At 44.6% G+C, this 23,722-nt stretch overlaps 1 protein-coding gene across 5 annotated transcripts in view; it reads left to right on the forward strand.

Moving 5' to 3' along the window:
• NEURL1 (neuralized E3 ubiquitin protein ligase 1) overlaps positions 1-22,950 on the forward strand; it is a 228,775-nt gene extending 205,825 nt beyond the window's left edge. For all 5 annotated transcript variants that reach the window (XM_061372601.1, XM_061372603.1, XM_061372605.1 and 2 more), the window contains 3 exons: positions 3,048-3,728; positions 18,646-18,765; positions 20,080-22,950. In XM_061372601.1, coding sequence (XP_061228585.1) covers positions 3,048-3,728; positions 18,646-18,765; positions 20,080-20,321 — 1,043 coding nt within the window. In that variant the 3' untranslated portion in view covers positions 20,322-22,950. The remainder of the gene's footprint in view (positions 1-3,047; positions 3,729-18,645; positions 18,766-20,079) is intronic.
• Positions 22,951-23,722: the final 772 nt, after the last annotated feature.

The following is a 23,722-nucleotide window of genomic DNA, read 5'->3' on the forward strand; positions in this document are numbered from 1 at the left end:
TCTCACCCAAGGGGGTCTCTTACCAATTGACTTTTCCCAAAGAAATACTGCCAAGTGCCTTATACAGGAAAGTTTATAACCTTTAATATTTAGTAAGAGAGGTGATTTCTAAATTCTTCAGGCTGAAGCCGGGTGATCTCCTCAGTAATGGGCCATTGGACTTGTTTTGTATCTTAAAGTCTTGTAATATAAAGACATTCTGTCTTTTTGATATGTACCCAGGTTTGTCTCTGCAAATACAAATACGCCTGAACACTCGTGCATGAAGACTCCCTCCTTTGTAAGCATTAAAGGTCAGTTGTAAATATTCTGCAGGAGTCATGCGGCGTTGTGGGCCACTCCAGCATGAACAGCTTGATCTGTGTTCAGCATGAACAGCTTGGTCTCTGTTTAAAAAGTGACAATTGAAGCTTTAGTGGAAGCTTCATTCCTTGGCATCTTCAGGTGAAAGAAACTGCTCAAAGTCTCCTCATTTGTTTCACATTTCACCGGAATTGTTCTTTTACAGACCTTGTCCATTCCTAGTTATTCTGGGTAAATGGCATTCCATATCTCTTCCAATTTACCTACCACCCCAAAAGATGAATCCCACTCCTGTTTTACCTTATATTTAATGTTATTCGTTTGTTTTCTTCTTTGACTGAGTGTTTTGAGATTTATAAAAACATAGAGCCCTGGAGCAGGCTAGCATCTCTTAGAGACTCACCTCTAAATTTTCACAGACCCACTCCAAATACCAGTAAACTGCAGTCTTTTCTTCCATGGGTATTTGTAAGCATTAATGAACAAAGTCTCAAGTCATTCCCATATGCTTTAGACATCTTATCCCTTAAGTAGCTAGGCATCTGGGCTACTGGTGGGTTTAAGTAAAACAGTTGGATGTGGTTTGCTATCACTGCCATGTGTCTTGTCTGCAGAGCTCCATCTCTCTTAACCTCTTTTCAGATGGAAAAAGATATTTTGTTCAGCAGCCAAAGGGAAATGCAAGCATCCTGGTGGAAAACAAGCTGTTTCAAAACCCTGGCTGCAAGCTACCCACACATCACTGTTGTCAGCCAGGCTGCACATGCATAGTTACAGGGAATAAAATAGAGAGGACCTTCTGTTCCTATTCTGAAAGGTCTCTACCCATTCACCTACACCATAGGATTGTTGTCAGCTGCCATTATTAATTTGTTCTCCTATGTAGGTTTTCATCAAAAGGAGGGTAAAATAAGTCTAATTCCATCCAGCAGGAGCATTTTCAGTGCAAATGCTAGCCCGTATATTACAAAGCATTAATGTGACCCACTTCTAGACTACTTGTGGTAATTTCTGATTTTTTTCTTTATTCCTCCATTCCTTTAATGAACTTCTTGGAAGAGAAGCTGAAATATCAGTATGGGGAAAATGAAATATGAGAAACAAAGCCCATTTTTATTTTGAAACTGTGCTTCCCTTGTAATGGTTTATTTCAAGAGGAGCCTGGAATAATCCAGTTTAAGCAAAGCAAAGATCTCTGCTCAAGCCAAACTGTGTGTGGGTGTGCTCTTGTCAGAGCTCCCAGAAGAGGAGGGCAGGAAAGGCTGTTAGTCAGACCTCAGATGTTGCAGGAGATGTTGGTTATTCAGTAGCTGGCACTTTTCCTTGGCATACCAGTACAGAGCCACTACTCTGATGTACTGGGAGAGGGTGCACCCCATGAGGAAAATCCTTAGTTCCTGCTCTTTTTTCTGTCATAAAAGAAACTCCCAAGGATAAGGGGCTGGGAGAGGTGCCCATTGTAAGAGCCTAGCAGGGGGGTTGGTTAGGAATAACTCTCTGCTCCTCTGCCTCTTCCTGTAGTTCCACCATGTGCAATGTTTGTGGCAGGTCCAGGCTGGGGTCTGGTGATGCTGCTTTGTGCCACCTGCACAGGTTTGTGTTATAGGGGTGGTCCCAACCTCATATTGTTTGAACACAGGCTTGAAGCCACAACAGTCTTCAGACATAGGTGCTGCAGAGGAACAGTCAGTATGTGTGACAGCCGGTTACAGTGTTTGCAGAGAATTACCCACAAACTCAGTTTTCTCACAGCAAATAGTCTCTTGATGCTATGGGCATCTCAGAGTTCAGGAAGTCAGGCATAAGGATAACTCTTTGCATTATCTCAGCTTACTTTTATAATCTGTTTAAATAATGTGAGGTTTTTGACAGTGTATTGCCCTTTAAAATTTCTATGTCAACAGCACAGCTAAGGATATGTTAAATTAAAGTCAGGCATTCAAGGCAGGTGATTATATTCCTTAGAAAAAGAATCAAATAAATTGATGGTTAGCTCTTGAAACAGCAGGTGGAACTAACAGAGAGGTTAAGGTGCAGTTCTGTTTCCACTGATGGATTTGAATGTGTAAGCATCATCTTCCTTTGTTACATATCCGTGGATTTGGTTTTTAATTATTTGGCTTGGAGATAATAAATGGTTGTATGTTATTTATAGAAAACTGCATTCTCCCAAGTTTTGCACTGTGAAATCCATCTCTCTACTAATTTGCAGCCAACACCAGAAGACTAATGATTAATTATATACAGGAATTCTTATTAAATTTCATCTGATGATCAATAAATTAGAATTGACCATAGCAGCTTTTAAAATTAACAAAAAATGTGTAGTTAGGAATTTATTTCCTGCATCTATGAGAACTGATGTAGACAGCAAAGAGGGCATGAAAACTTGGACCCTGTAGAGATATTGATTGCTACGTTCAGGGTACATTTCAGATATTTACCCTCTCCTTCTGCTCTCCAAGGAGGGCCTCCCCGGTCAATTCTTTCCATTGATTTTGAGTCTGCCTGCTCAGAAGCTGAAGATATTGATGCTGCCGGGGAAGGTACCAAGAACAGCAATATTTTGCAAATACATTTTATGATACTCCACTTCCAGGTTTTAAAGGGGAATTTTATTAATGGCAGCAGGTCTCTGTTTTTCTCTTTTAAACCCATCAATCAAACCGATAGCAATTTGCAAACTCCTGGGCATTTTCATTTCCTCTGAACTGACCCCTGTGTTGTTTCCTCTCTCCCCACAGACAGTGAGATCATCCCTCCCGACTGCCTGCGGCCCCGCTCCTTCACCGCCATCCGCAGGCCCTCGCTGCGGCGGGAGACGGAGGACACGCGCCTCTCGGTCAGCCTGTGCGACCTCAACCTGCAGGAGGAGACCTTCCACGTGACGGCCACCACGTGTCCCATCCCGCAGAACTCCCTCAACTCCCAGCACTCCCATCTCCTCCCTTCCCAGCTGGAGAGCGACCTCCGCTTCCACCACCTCCGGGGACCCCACGTCAAAATCCTCGATGACCAAACCGTGGCCCGTCTGGAGCACGCGCGGGAGGAGAGGACTTTGGTTTTCACCAGCAGACCCCTTCGGATCAATGAAACCATTTTTGTCAAGATCAACAAGTCCAACGCTGTGCGCACGGGGACGCTGTCCTATGGGGTCACATCCTGCGACCCCAGCACCTTGCGCCCCAGCGACCTCCCCTATAACCCTGAGTCCTTGGTTGACCGAAAGGAGTTCTGGGCCATCTGCCGAGTCGTGGTGCCCCTCCAGAGTGGAGACATCCTGGGATTTATGGTGAATTCGGATGGTGAGCTGCACTTGAGTCACAACGGTGCCAGCATTGGCATGCAGGTCTGCACGGACTGTTCCCAGCCCCTCTGGATGTTCTTCGTTTTACACGGTGCAGTCATGCAAATTCGATTGTTGGGTATGTTGGAACCCCTTTTTCCAAACTTCATGCACAAGAAAGCAAGGGGGGGATACATCATGGGGAAGGGTGGAGGGAATGAATGGCTCCCTCCCTGCTCTAAGATGAGGCACAAATTTAGCTTTATAAAAGGAAAAAAAAAACAAGCATACAAAAGCACACAGATATGAATTGCAAGACTCACCTCTTTGCACTTCTCTAACATCCTTCACTTCATGGTCTCAAAGCTCTTTTCAGGTAATGAATTAAGCCCCAGAGACCTCCATTAAAGTACAGATGAGTCATCACTGACCTAGGAGGAGTGAGGAAGGGGGAGGAGAGGTGCTTTGGGCTGAGCTAATGTGGGCATAGCCAGCAGAAAAAATGAGATCTGATGCCCTTTTCTGTGTGTTTGTTAGCTATCTGGCACGACTGATGCTCAGAAAGAGCAATCCCTTGATTTCCTCAGGCTTGTATGTGAGAGGCAGGGCAGCAAGCAGAGAAGAAGCCCTTTGCCTCATAATTGCAGCAGTGCACAGAGCATAGCAGTGACCAGCTCAACAAGACAGGGGTTTCCTCATCCTCCAGCCCTATTTAAGGCAGTGTAGCTCATAGAGAGATTGATGGACCTCTGAAAAGCTGGCCTCTTTCTCTTGATATTTTAGCTCTGGTTTTAAGCTCTGTTAACTGAAGTGCTTTAAATGCTGAAAGTCATGATTTGAAGGTGCGCAAGGTAAAAGCATTGAGATAGCATTTGCTTAGGATCAGATTTACTTTTTTCTTGGTGTGTGTATATATTGTACACAAGTGTAGGATGCGTTTGGACATGAATTTGGAGCATATCATGGTTCTGCTGGTGTCAGTGTCAGAAAGTAAATGGTGGATTCTGAGAAGATGCTGTAATTCCTGGTACTCCTCTAACTGGAGATGATTTTAAGATGTTCCTTTCTTGTTTATACTTTTATATTCATGGAAATTTAAATATACTTACATTCCTTATTGCTTAAAAACATCACTATTAAAATGCCTCTTTTACACAACAGGGAGAAAAAGAACAAAACCCAGAACAAAACAAAAAGCCAATCAACACATCCTTTTTAATGATTTATAGACAGCCTTTGAAGACAAGTTGTGGTAAACAAACATATACATCTATCTGGAGGGTCCAGTTCACCTTAATAACAGTATGAAGTGTCCTATATAATTTGCTTAGAGTTGACTATAGGCCTATGCTGTGAGTGTTTTGTGGCTGTTAAAGGCTCACAGATGACAAATGTAATACTGCAATTTATTTCCAGGCGCCCCAATCTTGGTCTGTGATAATTCAGCCTGATTACATTTTTTGTGGTTACTTTACCATAATCCATGGCTAGCTCTGCTCTTCACCAACATGTCATTGTGCTAATGGTAGGTGAAGTCAAACATGTCCCAGTAAAGTAGGAGATTAAATGCTCTTGTATATGTTAGAAGGAAAACATCCCCAGGTCATTGAACTGCTGGTAAAACTAACTCATCGACCAGTGCTTCCTTTCACATGAGATCACTAATTCTGGCAGTTCTGGGAGTGCATAGCTTGCTTGCAATGGGTCTTGAAAGAGAGCATCAAGGATTTGTCTCACCAGAGAGACAGAATCATGTCCTTATACAGAATTCAACAGAGCATGGACCTGAACACAGGCACTCTGTATCCTGGGCAAACCGCATGTTGTGCATACCCTGTGCGTGTCCTCCCTACCTGTTCACAAGCTCACCCCAAGCCACTATACTTCCAGTGCATGCTTTAGATAAATCTGCATTAAATGAAATCTGATGAGTTGGAAAACTCCTCACTACCTGTATTTGTGAACACCTAACAGACTTTTCTGGTCTTGGTCACAGGAAGAGAAGCTAAAAATGGGCTATTGTTCTTAAGAGAGATGTAAATGAAAAGAACCAGACTTGCTGACCTTGCCTCTCTCAAGGAAAGGGTAGGACTCTGCCGAGTGTACAGCTTTATCCATGTCAGCTTGGGCAGCAAGCTGCTTTCTCCCAGTTAAAAGCTATGAAGTTGGAGCTTACCTATAATCTTTAGCAGGTATAAAAATACAAACAGAGATTTTCACTTATGTTTCCAGTATACCAATGCTGGGAGCAACACGGTCCCAGTATCAGTACCATATCAGTATGGTGCAACTGCCCAGAGAAGAACACTGACATTGTCCCAATACTGCACATCTCTTGCAACTGCAGTAATTATATGGATCAGCAGTATCTCAACAGAAGGCAGAGAAAATAATGAACTTCCATCTCTTGCTTTGGCAATGTTATTAGAGGGGTGGTGTGCACAGTTTGCACTGGAGTTGAACAGATTATGGTACTTGCCATAGTATCTGTCATTATAATACTAGAAAACGTAAGAAGAATATGAAGTATTCATCTTTTTAATGACAATCTCCATCTTCCGAATGGAAACAAGAATAATTTTGTGTGATCTGTCTTTTGTAGTTTGAGCTTTATATCAAGGAGAAGATGTGTTTATAGTCATCTTATTCTAGTTTTAATAGAAAAAGTAAAGTTCCATACCCTTGAAAGAAGCAAGACACAAATACTGCAAGAGGCATAATTGTACCAAACCTATCTTAAATAGGAGATGTCATTCTATTTCTGGAGGCATACGATTATTAGATTAATCAAAGCCATGTTATGCAGAGTTAAGGCAACATCAGCACTACAGCTGACTATAAAAATGAAATTAAAATTGCTGGGTTTGCTTCTTCTCCAGTTTTTCCTCATTTGAAGGATGGAAAAAGTGGAAAACAGCAATGAAACTCTTGTACCTAGAGCAGCTTTATTTTTGACTCAGGGTATTGATCATTGGATACTGAATTTCATGCCTTGAGATTAGTTATTTGATCCTGACCCAAAGCAGAATCAAGCTCAGGTCTCTCCTGGCTTTTGGCTTTACTGTAAAAGCTGACATTTGCTTAATGCAGTTATTGCACAGCACTGAAGATAGATACAACATTTATTTCCTAACTAAATACCAGGGGAGCCCATCTCTACTGAGGCACATGGTCTTACAGAACACTGAAAGAGTGGAGGGCAGCATCGGATTGGTTTGATAGTGAAGAATTCTGACTTCTGTTTCCATCTTATTGATCTGGCATCATATACTGACTGTATTTGCTGCAGGAGAAATAATAAAACCCAGAAAAGAAAGATGAGGTTGGAAACACTATTTTTCTTTATGTCCTCCCAGCAAAGGGAAAGCAAATTAAACCCAACCAACACTGTAGCACCTGAGAAGCCACAGTCATCTGTAGTGGGAGACGGAAGGATGTCACTGTGGTGCTAAGAAAAGGTTAAAAGGCAACTTGACCACATGGAGGGAAAATAAATGAAAGAGGAGGGCACTTTAATGTAGCAGATAATAGCATACAAAATACCAAGCTGCTGGAAAATGAAGGAACACAAATTTCAATTAAACGTAAGTGAGGGTAATTAACTACAGGAGTCAGCTATTGAGGGAGGCAATAGATCTTTTTGTCAGGAGAGGAAGCCCTTCTAAATAGTTTCTATGTAAACTAATAGTCTTAATTCAGAAATTCTGTGTGTTATGCGCATGAAGACAACCAAATAGAAAGCCAGATCATTAGGCATGTAGAAGTGATCAGTCTTTGCATATCCATTAGGAATTCCATTAGTTCAGGCTTGGGTTGGGTTTTTTCAGGCATCATTCCTGTACAGTTCACAAAACCAGCCTATTAAATTTGATTTGCTGCTTTCAGCTTTTGCTGGTGAGCGTGTCAGCTCACTTGCAGTTTTATCAACAGCTCTGAAAGGTTGAAATGAGCCAGTTTGGATGCATCAGTCTGGTTTTGGTGGTGAAATTAATTTATGATGTTAAATTGATTGACCCCATAAGGCTTTAAAATGTATGACTCATGTCTGGAGGAGCTATCAGAGCAATAAGTTCATATATTTAGTTTTTGGGGATCCAAATGGTTGTGGATATTCTTTCATTTTCTTTTGTCTCCTTTATTTTGAGTTTAATTTGTTTGGGGTTTTTCTTTTGGTGTGGTTTCCCTTGTGGATTTCATCCTTTCCAGTAATATTGAAGCTTGTTTTGAGCAGTGAAATAACATGTTCCATCAACAGTTGCACCAATGAAGCTGAGCTGCCAACGTATGTGTCTCTTTTCTATCCATACACTTCAATAACTTCAGCCTCAACAGAACAGCTGCACGATATTGCAGTTCTCTGGCCAAGAGGCAGCATTAGGCCTGAAAAAAAAAACAACCTAAGAATCAGCATTTGGTGTGGGTAAGTCTGTATTCACTTCCATACCAAATACATACAGACTGTGTGGGCTAAGCTATCCTGCCTCCTTTACCATGGGCATATGCAAAATGCTACTACTTAGTTGCAAAATATTTAGTAATCAATTGTTGATGAGGTTTCCATCCTTCCTTCAGACTTCCCTGAAATTGGTCAATGGGCTGAAAACTGGGAGAGAGTTGTGAGGGGAGAAAGAGCTGACCAGGGACTTGCAGACAGAGCAACTATAAATCCTTGGTTCCTTGGGATTTCTGACAACAGGGACAAATTAGGAGTTAGTTCAGCTGAGTACTGGGGGACAAAAGGTGCTGGCAAAGGGCTTTTTAAGTCAACCGTGAAATTTGATCTGAAGTGGCCTCAGTGACAGGATGTACAGGCAAACTGCTGGCCATCCCATTACAGGCAGGACTCTTGCTGGTGTTAAGTTTGTCTGCAGCCCTCTGTGTTGCACTAGAACCCTTATCTTGAGCAACCAGATGGAAAGACTTGCAGTTTCATGGGTGAACAGAGTAGTGTCTTGGGTGATGCAGAGCAATGGTTTACCAGGAGAAATTACTTTCCATCATTCTGTGACGTTCATCATATTGCCATTTGGTTTTCATAGAATCCTAGAATCATGGAATGGTTGGGGTTGGAAAGGAGATTAAAATCATCTAGTTCCAACCCCCCCTGCCCTTGACAGCCTGGAGAAGAGAAGGCTGCGTGGAGACCTCAGAGCAGCCTTCCAGTATCTGAAGGGGGCCTATAGGGATGCTGGGGAGGGACTCTTCATTAGGGACTGTAGAGATAGGACAAGGGGTAATGGGTTAAAACTTAAACAGGGGAAGTTTAGATTGGATATAAGGAGGAAATTCTTTCCTGTTAGGGTGGTGAGGCACTGGAATAGGTTGCCCAAGGAGGTTGTGAATGCTCCATCCCTGGCAGTGTTCAAGGCCAGGTTGGACAAGGCCTTGAGTGATATGGTTTAGAGCGAGGTGTCCCTGCCCATGGCAGGGGAGCTGGAACTTGATGATCTTAAGGTCTTTTCCAACCCTAACTATTCTATGACTTTAACTCCACCCCAGGTGAGTCACCAGCTGTTCCTGCATTGCTAGTGATTCACAGGCCATAGCTTAGCCTTGAAGACTGCCCTCTCCTTTTTAATCAGGATTATTTCTGTATGTCTCAGGACTTCTCCTTATCTTGCTGATACAGTTACTGCAACTACTGTCTCCAGATTATCTCGAAGGGAGCCTCTCCTGTTTTCTCTGGTCTCTGCTGTGGCACTTGTCTGACTCAATCCTCCTAAGAATCTATAGGGCTTTTTGGGAGCTGATCCCGTCTTACCTCCTCTCTTCCCTGGCTTTTGTCCATTCGTATGTAAACCATTTTCTCAGCCTGTGGTTGCCTTTGGTGTCGCAGGACTCCAGCATCCCATGTTACCCATTCGGGAACTTGGTCCTTCTCCACCTTGGTTCATCTCAGTGATGTAGAAAGTGTCGAGTTAAACACAGCACATGAGAAGCCTGATAAGTACATATAACATTGTCGCACAGAAATGCATGTAATGAATCTCTTCCTTTAACATGCATTCAATTAGAGGTACCCCAGAGCTTTATTGTCTGTGGGTTTTTTTTTAATATAAATTATTAGTATTTAATTTAATTTAATTTTGGAAACATCTCCCACTTCTATGGGAAATGGTCTCATTAAGCTGATTGGGATCTAACAGGCCTGTGTTGTGTGACACTTAACTGCCTTGAGTTCTGATGCACTGCAGGGTATATGATATTTTATGGTGTTAGAAACTAGGGGGGGAGGAAGAGAGTTAATATTCGGTGCCTATTGGAAAGAAATCCACTTGCATTAATAGATGCCTGTTTATAAACCTTCCTATCATGCATGGTTTTATCTTTCATTCCAAATGATGTACACATTACTGATGTTAAGTTGTAAGAACTGCACAAAAGTATTACAGTGTTTGTAACTTCTGGGCCTGATTCTAGCACTGTGCATGGCTCTCCATTCACATCCATTTTATATGCGTTGTTTCAAAGGAGAATTAGCCCAAAAAGAAGCTGTTGTGTTAGGGCAAGTTGCTTTATAACTTGTGCCTTGGAAAACTCCACAGTTAGAGTTGGATGCAATCAAACGTTTGTCCTTTAGGATCAGTGTCAGCATTAATACCTGCTAATGGCACCTTTGAACCATCGCACTAAAGATCTCTTCACACCTGACACATAATTAACCCATACTTGCCACGGGTAAGTCAGTGAGCATTAGCCTGTGTACTGAGGTATCAGCCAGCATCTGGGTAAAGGCTGGGTAAAGCAAGCAGATCTTTAGACAACAGTCACAGGGCTTGCAAATGTCTCATCCTCTGCATGCTTTCCTCTACAAGAGCATAAATGATTGTCATTACTAGGATAATAAACTATCCCTGCCTGCAGTACGATGTTCATAGCAAATGATGTATAGATCTCCCCCATTTCATAATGCCTTTGCCTGCCTATAGTGAATATACAGGATATACACCAGCCTGTTTGAATTGCAACTTGCTGTCAGGACAGATAAAATCTGCCTATTCATTGAACTACCACTGGCATAAGTTAGTTATTCTGGCTACCATGAAAGTCACATAGCAGACTAAGCTCTTTCTTTTCCTTCTTTATCAGGTGCTTTTCATCCAGCAAAGTATCCCACAGAAATTCAGAGCAGTGCTGGCAAAGGAAACTGTTTCCTGTATACATCTACCATGCTATTTATACGTGTCCCTCCTGCTGAAGCACAGTGCTGGGAGGTGCTGGGTTAGGCAGTGATTTTCCTTTTGCTCACAGAACTACTTTTTGCCAAATACTCTGAGCCAGATGTTGTGTCCCCAATACTCTGGTCTGGTATTTCTCAGGTTGAGAGGTGAAGCCCCAGTAGAGGCTCTTTCACTTTAGTTCAGCTAGACGTCCATTGCATGGTGTGCATGCCCTCAGGTTTTTTGCAGGATGAAGTGCTGAGTAACCACTGAACTTTAACTGTCAGGTCAGGAAAGATGTCCTCTGAGTTTTCTGTGTGCTCTTTGCTTTCAGACAGCGCATTGGGCGTGGGCTGTGAGAGCTGCTGAATCAAAAACCTCCGTAGTGTTCGGAGCTTTCATTTGCACCTGCTTAGCTGGAGTATGAGGGTAATCGATATGCTGGTCCCTTGCTGCCCTGCTGGACACAGCAGACAACAAGGCACCGGTGGAGCCATAAAGTACACTCCTTTTCTGATTCACACTACAGTCTCAACTGTTGTTCTCCATGTGGTTTGGATTTAACTTTTACTTCCCCGAACAGGGGTTGTCTGACACCCATCTGCAAAAACAGGCCTTATGGTTTTGCATGCAATATCTGCCAGGCTGCTTTTTGACCTGTATTTCTGGACATTTCTGTAGCATAATGCAAAATATTTTATGTTTTCATGGGCTTGTAAAGAACAAAATGTGATATTGTTCTATTCAGAACAGTTTTAAAATCCTCCAGGAAATACCTGGATGCAAGAAACCCCATGGATCATCAACCGATGTCAGTCACCTGAGGGGCAGAGATGAGCTGCAGCACAGAGGCCAGGCTCTGAGACCATGGTTGGCCAAAAACTATTGTGCCCAAGGGGAAGGAAGCTCTGGTTTCTGGTCAATGCAGTATTGTTGCCATCACCGTGGGAACATAACAAATGGCTGTATAAAGCATTCAGGAATGATGGATATGCTTACATCCTTCCCTAACATTATTGTTGATCTTTAACTACATGTGCCCAGTCAGTAACAGGTGCTTTGTTCCTTTGTTTTAGGATGATGGATTCAAAGATCCCTGTTGGGCAAGACATGAATGGCCCTGGGGGACAGAATAGCTCTTCTGCAGCCTTCACTGAAGGCAAAAAGTATGGTAATGTCCAGAAATGGCTGCTCTGCAGAGTAGAAAGCATGCTGTGGGGAGGGCTGTCATTTTAGCATGGAGACTACCTTGCTGTCTGGAATTTGCAGCTCCCTCTACATCTGGTGTTGTATTTGCATTCGTGAAAACCAGTTGCTGACATACTAAAAGTGGAAAGATTGAAGTCTTGCAAAGCTTGTCTTCATAAGATCCACCTTTTAGTCGATCTACCACTGATGTAATACCAGTTTTCATGTCAAGTGAGAGGCGTTAGTCTGACATGTGCTTGCGGAGCACCCAAAGACAGAAACTTTGTCTCTCTTAGAGAAGACGGAGGAAAGAACCCAGGAGATCTCAGTACACTGTGTCTTGCCACTAGAATGGAAGGTCAAAAGAATACACATTTAAGTGTACTTACAGGTTCCCTACTGCATCTTCAATATGGGCTTTTGCTCTGTAATATGCAGAAGAGCTGTGTAGTTCTACTAGTCTGCATTTTCTAAAAGTTAGGAGTATGTCCATAACTTTTCCTGAAATGGGTGGATTAATAGAGGAATAAATGAAGTGGGGAAGTTCTACCCAAGCTACATCAGTGAGCAGGAAAAAAAAAGACCTATGTAGAAGATTTTTCAGTAAAAACATAGTAAGGACCAAAATTAAGTTCCCAGTCCTACCAGTCTTGCACATGCGTAGTTATCTGTTCACGTACTGGTAGTTACTATCAAGCCAGAGATCTGTAGTAGATTAGATTAAGCAAAAATACGACTCACAGAGTTAAGTTGCTCTAGTGTCCAGTTTTAGCAACATCATGGCACACTCACACTGCAGGAGTTCACATGTTATGGGGCAGACTTCCTTAGGCCTTAGTTCACATGCGCTCAGTACCCATGACTGTGCCAGATTTTTGAATGGACCTTGATCCTATTTAGATAACAAAAGCAGTGAGCCTGATATACTGATAGTGTTAAATGTGAGAATGGATATTAAACAGTTTTTGTGATAAGGGGATGATTTTAGTTGACAGGCTCAAAAATCTGGCTTTTAACAAAAGTAAATCTAGTTGAGTTCTGAAAGGCAGCTAAATGACTATGAATGTCATTATGATATATGGCTCTGCCCAGTGCTCATTGGACTGAAATGTATGAGATGTGCACAGCTCTCTTGAGCACCCATAGATACGCCAGTTGAAGGCTGCAGCCAGATTCCAGCAGCTGTACTGATGCTTTCCACTGTGGGCTGGAAGCTATGGCACCTTGCATGGAACAACATCAAAAATTTGTGATTACCATTGGTAATTACCATATCTGTATTAACTGGCCTATTTATGTAGCAAATGTGTTATAAAAAGACAAGTGTATGTCAATGTGCTTCACATGATACTCAGCATATGGGCAAGTCAGTATGTTGCATAAACCTTTATCTTCCTTAGAAACTATGGCAGAAGTCTCCCATATTCTGTCTTTTAGGTAGAATGTTTAATTTAGTCCTTATGATGGCTATGAGTAAGGAATGCCCATTAAACAGGTGAAGATCACACTATGTGAACTGTGAGCTGGACAGTAATGGTCATTTACTGACAGTGTCATGTAAGCCAGGAAGAGCAAACTTTTAGTTGGATAGGTTCAAAGGGGAAAAAAAGTATAGCTCTGGAGTAGTTATACATTATTTTCATGATGCTTGTGAAATAGTTATTAAAAACCTAGACAGGTAATAGCAGAAGGTGAGTGAAACACCTGAGATGGTGTTTGGCATTGCCAGAAAACATTCTGGGGGCAGAAATAATGATATTTCTTTCTGTTTGCAACCAGCAAAGTCTTGAAAGCAGAGCCTTCAGACTATGCAATACCGCATTTCCACTGCAAAGCAGCAGGCATTTTCAGCCTCTGGAGCAGTTTCAGTGCTCTGATGGAAACATTGTGCTTCCAGGCCTTTCAGGTTAAGATCTGATATGGTGCAAAGGGACTATATAATGTTGAATTTAATTATGAGGGGAAAAAGAATGAGAGAAGGAGATGAGATTTAGTAAAATGGACTGAGTCTTGATTTCATCTCCTTATGAACATGAACACTCCTCCCCACGCTGGGACAGTGTGAGGAATACCATAATAAATCCCTAGAAGTTACTGGGTACCTTTCACTGCCTGACAGATGTTTTTCATAATCTGGTGGAGTTCAGCCTTTTGTCATTATTTGAGTCCCAAGATCAGTCCTGCCCTGCTATTGCCTCCCTTGGGAATAGATACCAGATTAAGAAATGTGTTATGAACACCTTAAATTGGCAGTTTCCCCAACCTCCAGTGATCCAAAGTCAACAGTAATAAGGAAGCAACATGCTCTTTGGCATTAGTCTACTTTTCTCTCCATCTCAGCTGTGGTTTAAATCTGGGAGTATTGATATACTGCTTGCTAGCAATGGGTTGGGAATAGCTGCAGAACAGATTTGTGGAAGGTACTCTCTGTTCTAGGCTACAGAGATTCCCTGGGGATTTACTTGCATCATAGCAAATGCCCATAAGCATATTCAGCAGGAAAATGCAGATAGCATGATGCTCTTCCCACCTGGTTTTGTTGTAGTGGTTGTTTTCCAATTCTTTCCCTGGAGCCTGCACAGTCATAAGCAGGTCAACATAATCATTTTGTTATAAAAAAGAGATGTAGAAATAATATTTTAAGGTGTCTCTGCCCATGGCAGGGGGGTTGGATCTTACAGTCTTTTCCAACCAAAACCATTCTGTGATTTTTATAAATTCATTAAGGGTGAGGGTTAATAGAAAATTCTCTGTATTTTGAAAGAGCATTGAATTTGTATCTGGCCTTATTTCCAATGTAAATCATTCAGCTATACGACTTTCCCCAGACAGCTGTCCTTAAGAGAGAATCTTAAAAGTTGGGACAGCCTCAGGAGATACCCCCTGGGAATGGACTGCAATGTTCTGGGAAACCACCCTGTTTGCCACAATAGACACAGAGAGCCAAAAGCATCTTTGACAGCCACAGCTGCTGTATTTTGGTGACAGGATGTTCTATAAAAGGGCAGTTACGGATGCAGATAACTACTCTCATAAAAGAGCTTATGAGAGTAAAGTATATTTATCCTGGGGTAAAGGTTGAACTTGATGATTTTAAAGGCCTTTTCCAACTTAGTTCTATAAAAATTATGAATGCTGGATGGGATCCCAAGACACTACCTAATTCACCTTCCTGTTCTTAAAAAGCTCTGATGATGGAGATGCCATGGTCTCTCTAGGAAGTCTGACTGCTTTACAGTGCTTCACTATCTATATAACGTCTAATCTGAATACCTTAGGAGTCTGAACCCATGATTCTTGTCTTATCCAGAACTTCCATGAAGAAGAGACTGTTTCTTCTCTCCTTTTATCAGCCTGTGAAAAATGTTGCCATCTAAAAACCGTAGAATTATACAACATTTTAGGTCAGAAGAGACCCCCGGGAATTACCTAATCCATCCTCCCGCTCAAAGCAGGGCTAACTTCCAAGTTAACACAACACCATGTACAGTCAAGTTTTGAGTATTTCCAGGGAGAGAGATACCATAGTCCTCCAGGCTCCTGCTCCAGTCCTTAACCAGCCTTATATGATGCTGGGTTCATGCAACCTTTTCATAACAGGATGGAGTTGTTGATTTATGATCATGTGGTGACCTCCACCAGTCTCCAGGACTTTTTCAGTAGGACAGCTGTATTTCTATTTGAATAGACTGATTGCCTCTCTTGTATTTGGGTAGCTGATTATCTCTGCTTAAGTCCTTCATTGTGCATTTGATCGTATTGAATACCATCCCATTTATTTCTGATCCTATTTCCAGTTTGGCAAGACCATTTTGGATTACAAACCTTTACCATACTAGCAGCCTTTTCTGGCATGATGTTGTTTGTACTTTCCATCATAAAGCTCCCATCTGCTGAAAATATAATACTCTATTTCCTTTTGTGGCTCGACATATAGGTCCATTTATTTGCACCTCTCCCAGAGCAATGACAGAAGTGCAGAGAAAAAGTCAATCTGCACTGGATTTTGCTAACAACTGGACTTTGCAAAGTTAAAACAGCAAATGGAATTGATTCAGAATCTATTTAAAGGTGATTCCAGTGTGTTCAGCATGTTTGAGATCAAGCATGAGACAAGTTAGCAGCAAAGGCAATTTATCTGGGGGCTTTAGAGAAAGGAATAATGTTTAAATTGATTTATTTAGAATTACTTAATTTTTTTAAGTTGTGGTTTGAAAGCTAGCTCTTGGTGGGAGCTCTGTGCACACAATGAGCATGTTTGGCCTTGAGCGCACGTATCTGGTTTTAGTTAAACCAAGCTGGCCACACTCATTCCACCCTGCACATGATCTCATTCCATGCTCCTTGTCATGGTATCTGCACACCATCCAGCAATATATTAACAGCGTGAGTAACGTGTCTTATGTTGATTATTCTGTCACCAAGGGAGAAGCGCATCTTGTCTGGTAGGGAACTCATTGTTTTGAACAAAGCTCTATACTTACGCTGGAGAAAAGTCAAGAGCTGAGCTTTGTGTTAGGAGAAAGAACTGGGGAGGTGTGTGCTGGCCCTTGGGTCTTTGGTAAGGCCAGTTTGGGATTCAGACCAGCTACAACCAGAAGATTGTGGTTCCTGCACTGATGAGCTCTCCTCGCACTGTGGAAAGGCTGTTTCCAGTGCTGCCAGCATGATCAATTCATACTCTGTGACAGCTGGGGCACCTCCAAATTCTCCTATTATTCCAAGAAGGAAAATACTCCTAATAGTCTTTATTTTACACTGAATGAAATTACCAGGTTGGTGTTACAAATGCAATGTGCTGCGTGTCAGCCGAATGGAAGAAATGGCTCCAGGCTGCAGGGAGGAGAGGGAAGGCTTGAAAAACTTGTTCAGCTGCTCAGTGTTCATATTTGTTCTGTGTGCAGGGGATGAGCTGAAATCCATGCCCCTGCTGGGCCTGTTTACTGTGTGTGCTACCCACAGGGCAAGTTTTCTGCTACAGTCATCTGTCAGATTGGAAGGGAAGGGCCATAACTAGTGGTTGTCATTAGAGACTTCATCATTCTTTTTGCATATTGACTGAGCTAAACTCCAGCCTCAGCTCCCATCTGTGTGATAAAGGAGGTGCTTTTCCACAGCAACTCAAGTGTGAGAGCCCCAAAGCCCTTTATAGGCCAAATCGACTTCAGATTGTGCCTGGGAGCAAAGTGCTCCTCCTTTGATTTGGGGTAAAACTGAAGGACTGAAGGCTGAAGCTGATTGCTCTTTCTCCCATATGCAGTCCTCAGAACAGATTTTTGACCTAAACATGCTCCCCCCCCACTCCCTGTGCTACACTTGACTGCTCTGTCTTAATCTGACAAAGAAAGGGCAGGAGAATCCGGCATTGGCTCCTGCGGTGCTTGTCTGTACAATTCACATTTGGCTGTTGGAGTCCCTGCCTCCCAGGTTCGCTCCTCTGGCTCAGTAGCAACTACATCCCTGCAAATAGGAACTAAAGGACCATGGGGATTTCCTGGCCTCCTGCTGCTGCTTTTTCTGACTCCTCAAGGACATCGCGGATCTAAATCCTCTGTGCCTCTCAGCTCCTTATATGGTGACATGAAGAAGCATTAGCATTTTAGTTCTGATTTGGATTTAGCCTGGTTGTCTTCTCAACTGAGGAACTAGAAACTTTAACACCATAGGCAAACCAGTTCTTAACCACCAAGAAACCATACCTTGGTTCATGCACATGCATGCTGTTGTCTCACCACTGTCTTACTGAAGACCAGACCACGTCACTAACAATGAAATTCCCCTACAAAACCTTTGCAACGGCTGGCTTGAAGCATTTATTTTTTTCCCCTTCTGGAAGGGGTTTAAAGATACCTGTTTTTATAACAGCAGAAGGAAGAGGCTGAGATGGAGGGAGGGTGCCAAGCAGGCTGTGGGGCACAACTGGCTTTTCTGGCAAACAGCACACAAACAAACACAGAGGTGATGGTGGGCAGCAAAAGCAGGAGGTCATGGAGCTGGGGACTCCTAGAAAGGACTTCAGGGGGCTCTGCACTCTTGAGCCATCACATCCAGACATGCAGGGAGTGGAGATAAATGCAGGGGGGAGACGTATCCTTGTCCGTCCCAGATCTAAATGCATTTTGGTGACTTATCCCCACCTCTGACAGAAGCCACCCTACAAAAGAGGCAGAGCACTGAGCAGAGCTGTTTTTCTGAGTGAGAAAAACACTTGTGTTTGTCTTTGGGAAGGCCTTGAGTGACTTGGCATGAATTTGTTGGAGCCTGGAATGATGCAGTTTTGTACTGGGTTGGTGAAGAGTGCTTTGACAGCGTGTTCTTGTGCTGCGGTCCAGCCCACCCTGCTGCAGGCTGTGTCCTCACAATCCTATCACTGGATATAGTGCAGAGGGTACATATGAGCATGAAACCATAAGGAAAGTAACTGCACTTAATGGCTTGAGACATATTTAAGGGCAGAACCAAAGGGTTATGGTGGCTAAAGGAGCTTCAGCAAGTTTCAGGGGCTGCGGGAGCTTGGTGTCTCTTCAGGGCCAGCTGCTAGCATTTAAAAAGGCATATGAGCTTTTTTCTTCTCCTTTATCTCCCCCTCAGATTCCATGCTGATGAGACACAAATCCTGACAAGCACTGAGAGCTGCACCCCCTGCCACATACCCTTGTCAGCCCCACGGTTTAACAGTAACTGTAGGTTTCTCTTCTTGTGGTGCAGGTTCCACCATACTAGCAGAGCGGCTGGGACTGTCCACACCAAGCTTGCCTACATCGACACCCAATTCCCCTACCGTGCTCTGCAGCGGTGTCTCTGGCCCCCTCTGCAGCTCTATCAGTGGTAAGTACATGGGATCCCCCAATGCCTTTTCTCTGGCTCCCCTGGCCTGCTCTGCACTGCCTGCCTTCACAGGCTCACACTTGTCTCTCAGAAGGACTAAAACCACAGTGATCAATAGAGTGTCCTGTCAGCTCCCTTGGGGAGCAAGGGAGAGCCTCTGCGAAGGCTATTTTCAGTCTGCTTTACGTAGAAGCTGCTTAAATGCCTAGACAGCAATATTTCTCCTACCCTTTTCATCATGAAAGGTCCCCAGGGAGGCAGCAGAGTTTCTGCTGTATGCGTGGCTCTGCGACGCACAGCTCCTTCTGGAGAGCTGTGTGGCAGTGGCATGTTGCATGCTAGCTTAGACTGGAGCTATGGGTATGCCTACGGCCCCATGTGCCCACTCCTCACACCTTCAGAACCCCTCACAGGAAAAGGCAGTATTGATATTTCTAATATGCCAGTCAATTTCAGTGAGGTTTTCATGAATGCACATGCACTAGAAAGTGACAGGCTGCTCTGCAGCACTTTAAAAGCCCTGGGTACTTTCATGATCCCAAGGCAGTGATGGTGGGATATATAACTTACCAAATCCTGGTCCAAACCAAGTTTGGTTTTCATTGAAGGTACCTGCCAGTCTCAAGTCTACTAACTGGTAACAGCAAACATTCAGATTTTTGATGGGTTTAGGGAGAAAAAAACCCATAAATTTTCTCATTATCTTGCTACTTCGTCTGGCCTCATGGTGAGGCTTCACTACAGGTGTGCCGTGAGCATAATTACTGCAGCCATTCCTAGCTCTCAAAGCAATGACCCACTAAGAGCTAGATGCTGTCCATGCATGTACCACCCCACTCCTGTCCTGTCTACATGGGGTGAGCTGCAGCCAGGCATTAATGGTCCCACATCCCAGGACTGGCCCTAGAGATGAAGCACTGCTTGTCTTAGGAGCTGCTGCCACCATGTGCCACCTAGCCTTTCACTTTTCAAAGCAGATGGCTTGATCCACCCTTCCTGATTTTTCCTCCTTTGTTAATGTTTAGACAGCGGTTTGAGAACATGAAACTGCTTTTTGTCCCCGCTGTGTGGGAACAGCTGTCTCTTGGTTTGCTGTACATGGGCAGCAGATCCCAGCAGATCCTTTCTGCTGCCTGAGCATGTGAACCAGGGCTCAGGGAATGGGACAGTAGTCTCAGGAAGGACCCCTGATCCTGGAGCATCCATTTCTGCTAGAGCATGGTTCCTCCCTCTGTAACCAGCTTCAGGGCAGATGTTACTATGGGATGTCAGCAAGGCTTTTAAGCAGGAGTGACCCTATTCTTTGTGTTTCAGGCACAGCTCCCAACTCTCCAGTCAGCTTGCCTGAGTCACCCATCTCCCCTTCTGTCTCAGGGCCCTGGGGAGATGAATGTACCATCTGCTACGAGAACATGGTAGACACAGTCATTTACTCCTGTGGACACATGTGTCTCTGCTATTCGTGTGGGCTGAAGCTCAAGAAGATGGCCAACGCTTGCTGCCCCATCTGCAGACGGGCCATCAAAGATATCATCAAGACATACCGCAGCACTTAGAGCAGCAGCAGGTGCTGTGGCGGGGACTAGGCAGGTGGGGAGAAGACTGTGAAACAACACAGGTCTTGGTCTCCATTCATCATCCAGGAGATTCAAAAAGCATCACCCACCACCACCCTGATCCCCTCTTCCATGGAACACAGATGAGACAAGCTTAGACGCTGCTCTTCTACCCTCCAAGCGAGCCCTGGGGCTGAACTCCAGTGTGTCAGGGAAGCTGCGATGGACCACTCTCCCTTGTGGATTTTAATCTTTATCTCAAAAAGCCGGCTGGTGCAGTCAACCCTTTTCTACACCATGCACAGCAGACAGGAGTCTCCAGTGTCTAGCAGGGACAGCAAGTGATAGAAGGTTTAGTGCTACACCTCTCCTTCCAGAGACACTGCACATACAGAGGACAGCTTAGCAGAAGAGAAGAAACAAAACAAACCCGTGTTCATATACAAGCAGCCTGACTATAGGAAACTCCTTAGAAAGGATGGAGTGAAGCAAGCTTTGACCCGGCGAGGGAGGTGCAGTGAGCACATTCACAGCAGAAAGACTGTGGCCGGTGCAGAAGTGGACCCAGTATTTGCGAAGCAAAACCTGCCCCAAGTCTGCAGGCAGATGAGCAGCTCCTCAGGGCTGTCCCCTGCTGCTCCTTAGCAGAAGCATTCATGGCGAGTTTGGCAGCCAACGTTGACACTGGCCTTGCTTCCTCGCAGTGGTATCCAGCCACCTCTTGTTGCCATCCTGCTGCATGACAAGCGGCTCTCAAAGCCCACCACCACTGATTTACGCGTGGTCTCCACGCAGCACAAGGGACCCAGCAGCATCTCTGATCCCATGGGCCTGCAGCAGAGGGGGATGCCTCCCTCACCTTTCTTCCCCTACCATCCAGACAGCACTTGTGAGGGAGAAAATAAAAGAGGAAAAAAGAAACAAAAACTCCAACCTCACTGGGGAAGAATGTATAAACCCACATGTCTGCGGGTTTCATTTACTGGTAACTTCATCACTGTGCTTCAAGACAAAACCAGCCGGGTAGTACTCAGCCCTTCACAGCCACGGCTGTCCTTATGTGTTAGGAAGAAAGGAAAGAAAAAAACCCAACCCAGTTTGAGGGCTTTGGTTTGTTTTGGTTGATTTAGATAAATCCCCACCCCTCCTGCCCCTGTTGGGAACCATGCTGTCCCCATGGTGGGTGCCTGCCATGGCAACCTCATGGCTGCTGGCCCTTGAGCCTGGTGTAGCAGGAGCTGCTTACCATCTCCTCTGCCTTCCAGGGCCATGCAGGAGGTAGAGACAACGTTTGGGCCCTGAAGTGTGACCAGAGTTGAGGCAGAGCAGCAGTGGTGTTTGCCACACTGTGTTGCCCATAAGGTCAGGCTGGAGAAGGTGATGGAGTTGCACCCCTCCTGCAAAGCCTTTTCCTGTGCTGCAGTATATGGCCACTGATAGGACACACGGCAACAGTGTGGCATAGGGATAAAAGCATTTAATGTGCATAGACAGTCACTGCAGGATGCCCCAGGCAGCAGGTGGGTAAAGGAGCACTTGCAGAAGCTGCTCACAAGAGCACCTGGAAAAACATATCCTCACTTTGTCCTCTTAAGGAAACTACAAAAGAGGCTACTGGCTGGAGAGAGCATTGTAGAGCCTTTCTCTAAAGGCATCCCCATCCCTGCAGCCTACCACAGGGGTTTGCAGCTACCCCCAGCCCATCCTGGTGGGCAGAACTAACTTGAACACTGATATTCTGGTTACAGGGATTTACATTATCTGTTTGCATACCTCTCATGTACCCCCCTAACCCAGCCCTGCCCTCCAGGCTGCTCTCGAAAGCCCTGGATCATTATGGGTCCTGTGCCCAGATGCTCTCACCGAGGAGTGGGAGGAAGCCTGTTTGGCACAAGCCTGGGGTAGCCACAGCAACCATGCCAGCAGCAGGCATGCAGCCAGCCTCCAGCTTGCCCCAGGACAGAGCCATGACCCGCAGATACAGGGAGCCTGGTTCAGTGGTTATACAAACTCCAGTGCAAAGCTTTCCAGTGCAAAGGAAGCAAAGGAGTGGGAAGGTGTTGATGAAATATTGGATGTGGGGAAACGTGCAATAAGCAGCCTCCCAAGCCTTCCCCACAACAGTGGGACTGGTTCCCCTCTGCGCAGGGCAAGCCAAGGGGTATATTTTATTTTTGAAGAAACTCCATCCATGAGTACCAGTGCAGTGGTGTGAATTCCCTTTTCAACTTTCGAATCCAGAGTGTTTTAATATATAACTGTGTTTGTTTTACTGTGGACCAAACTCTAGGAGTTAGCAGAAGCTGAAAACTCCCCCAGCATCCGAGCTAAAAAAAATTGGGGTTAAGTCCTGCTCCTGGCATCAGCTGGCCTCTGGTTGTGAGCAGGGAGGAGGAGAGCAAGGCTCTCTCTGTGGAGACAAAAATAACAACAGCAAAAGCAGTAACAACAACTCTAACCTTTTGTTTGACTGGTGTAGGTTCCCACGTACCTCCGTGTTCTTGTGTCATTCGCATTTCATTGCTTTACTTTAAGATGTTTTGTGTTCTGTTTAAAGAGAAGAATAACTCATTGTGCAAAATTGGATAACTGTGATTGTGAATAAAGTTGATTTAGGTATCCTGCAGCAGCATGGGTGACTGAGTGTTTACCACTTCCACAAGCATGGCAAAACATGATGGGCAGTGCAGCTGCGAGAGGCGGCATGAGGGCCTCTTCCTTGGGGGGAGCTGGGAGGAGAAAGCTCAGGCAGTGCCTGTAACCACAGAAAAAGCTCCCTGCCAACAAGAAAGAGAGAACATGCTGTGGGGAAACCAAGAACCATTAGAGGCCAGGTAAGGTGGCTGAAGATGAGACAGAGCAGTAGCAAAACAGCCTGGTGTCCCCATCCCAGCTCTGCTGAGCTCTGCTGGTCCAACACCTGACAGGAGAACCCCAGCCCTGGCTTTAGCAACATGTTGAAGAGGCCCCCTGACAAGCCCAGGTCTGGCCAAGGGAGGTGCTGAGGGAAGATGCTTCCTGGGCATGTATCAAGGGACACAGGAACCAAAGGGTATTTGAGTTCTCCAGAGTGATGTCAGTTCCCCCAAAACCTAACAGCATTGCTGCTGCAGGATGTGCTCAGGAGCACTCTTACAACAGCTGTGCAAGATTTCCCACCTTTTTCCACTACCATCCCGAGCAGTTCTTAGCTGTTGGGACAGGGCAAGTTTGTCCATGTCTGTGCTGCGCTGCAAGAGCATTCCCAGCTCCTGTTCTCCTAGGGACAGGAGGTTCTGTAGTGGGTCTGGAAAGCCCTCTCTGGCCACAGCCTCCTTGTCCTTTCAGTAGCAAGGGGTAGAGCTGCAAAACAGAGATTGTCCCTGCGAACTGGGACACTGGCCTGCCAGATGTGCTGAGCC

The sequence above is a fragment of the Neopsephotus bourkii genome, unplaced genomic scaffold (assembly GCF_033783945.1).
Source record: "Neopsephotus bourkii isolate Nb327-2 ecotype Australia unplaced genomic scaffold, CSIRO-AGI_Nbou_v1 NB_1615, whole genome shotgun sequence".
In the NCBI taxonomy this organism is placed as follows: domain Eukaryota; kingdom Metazoa; phylum Chordata; class Aves; order Psittaciformes; family Psittacidae; genus Neopsephotus; species Neopsephotus bourkii.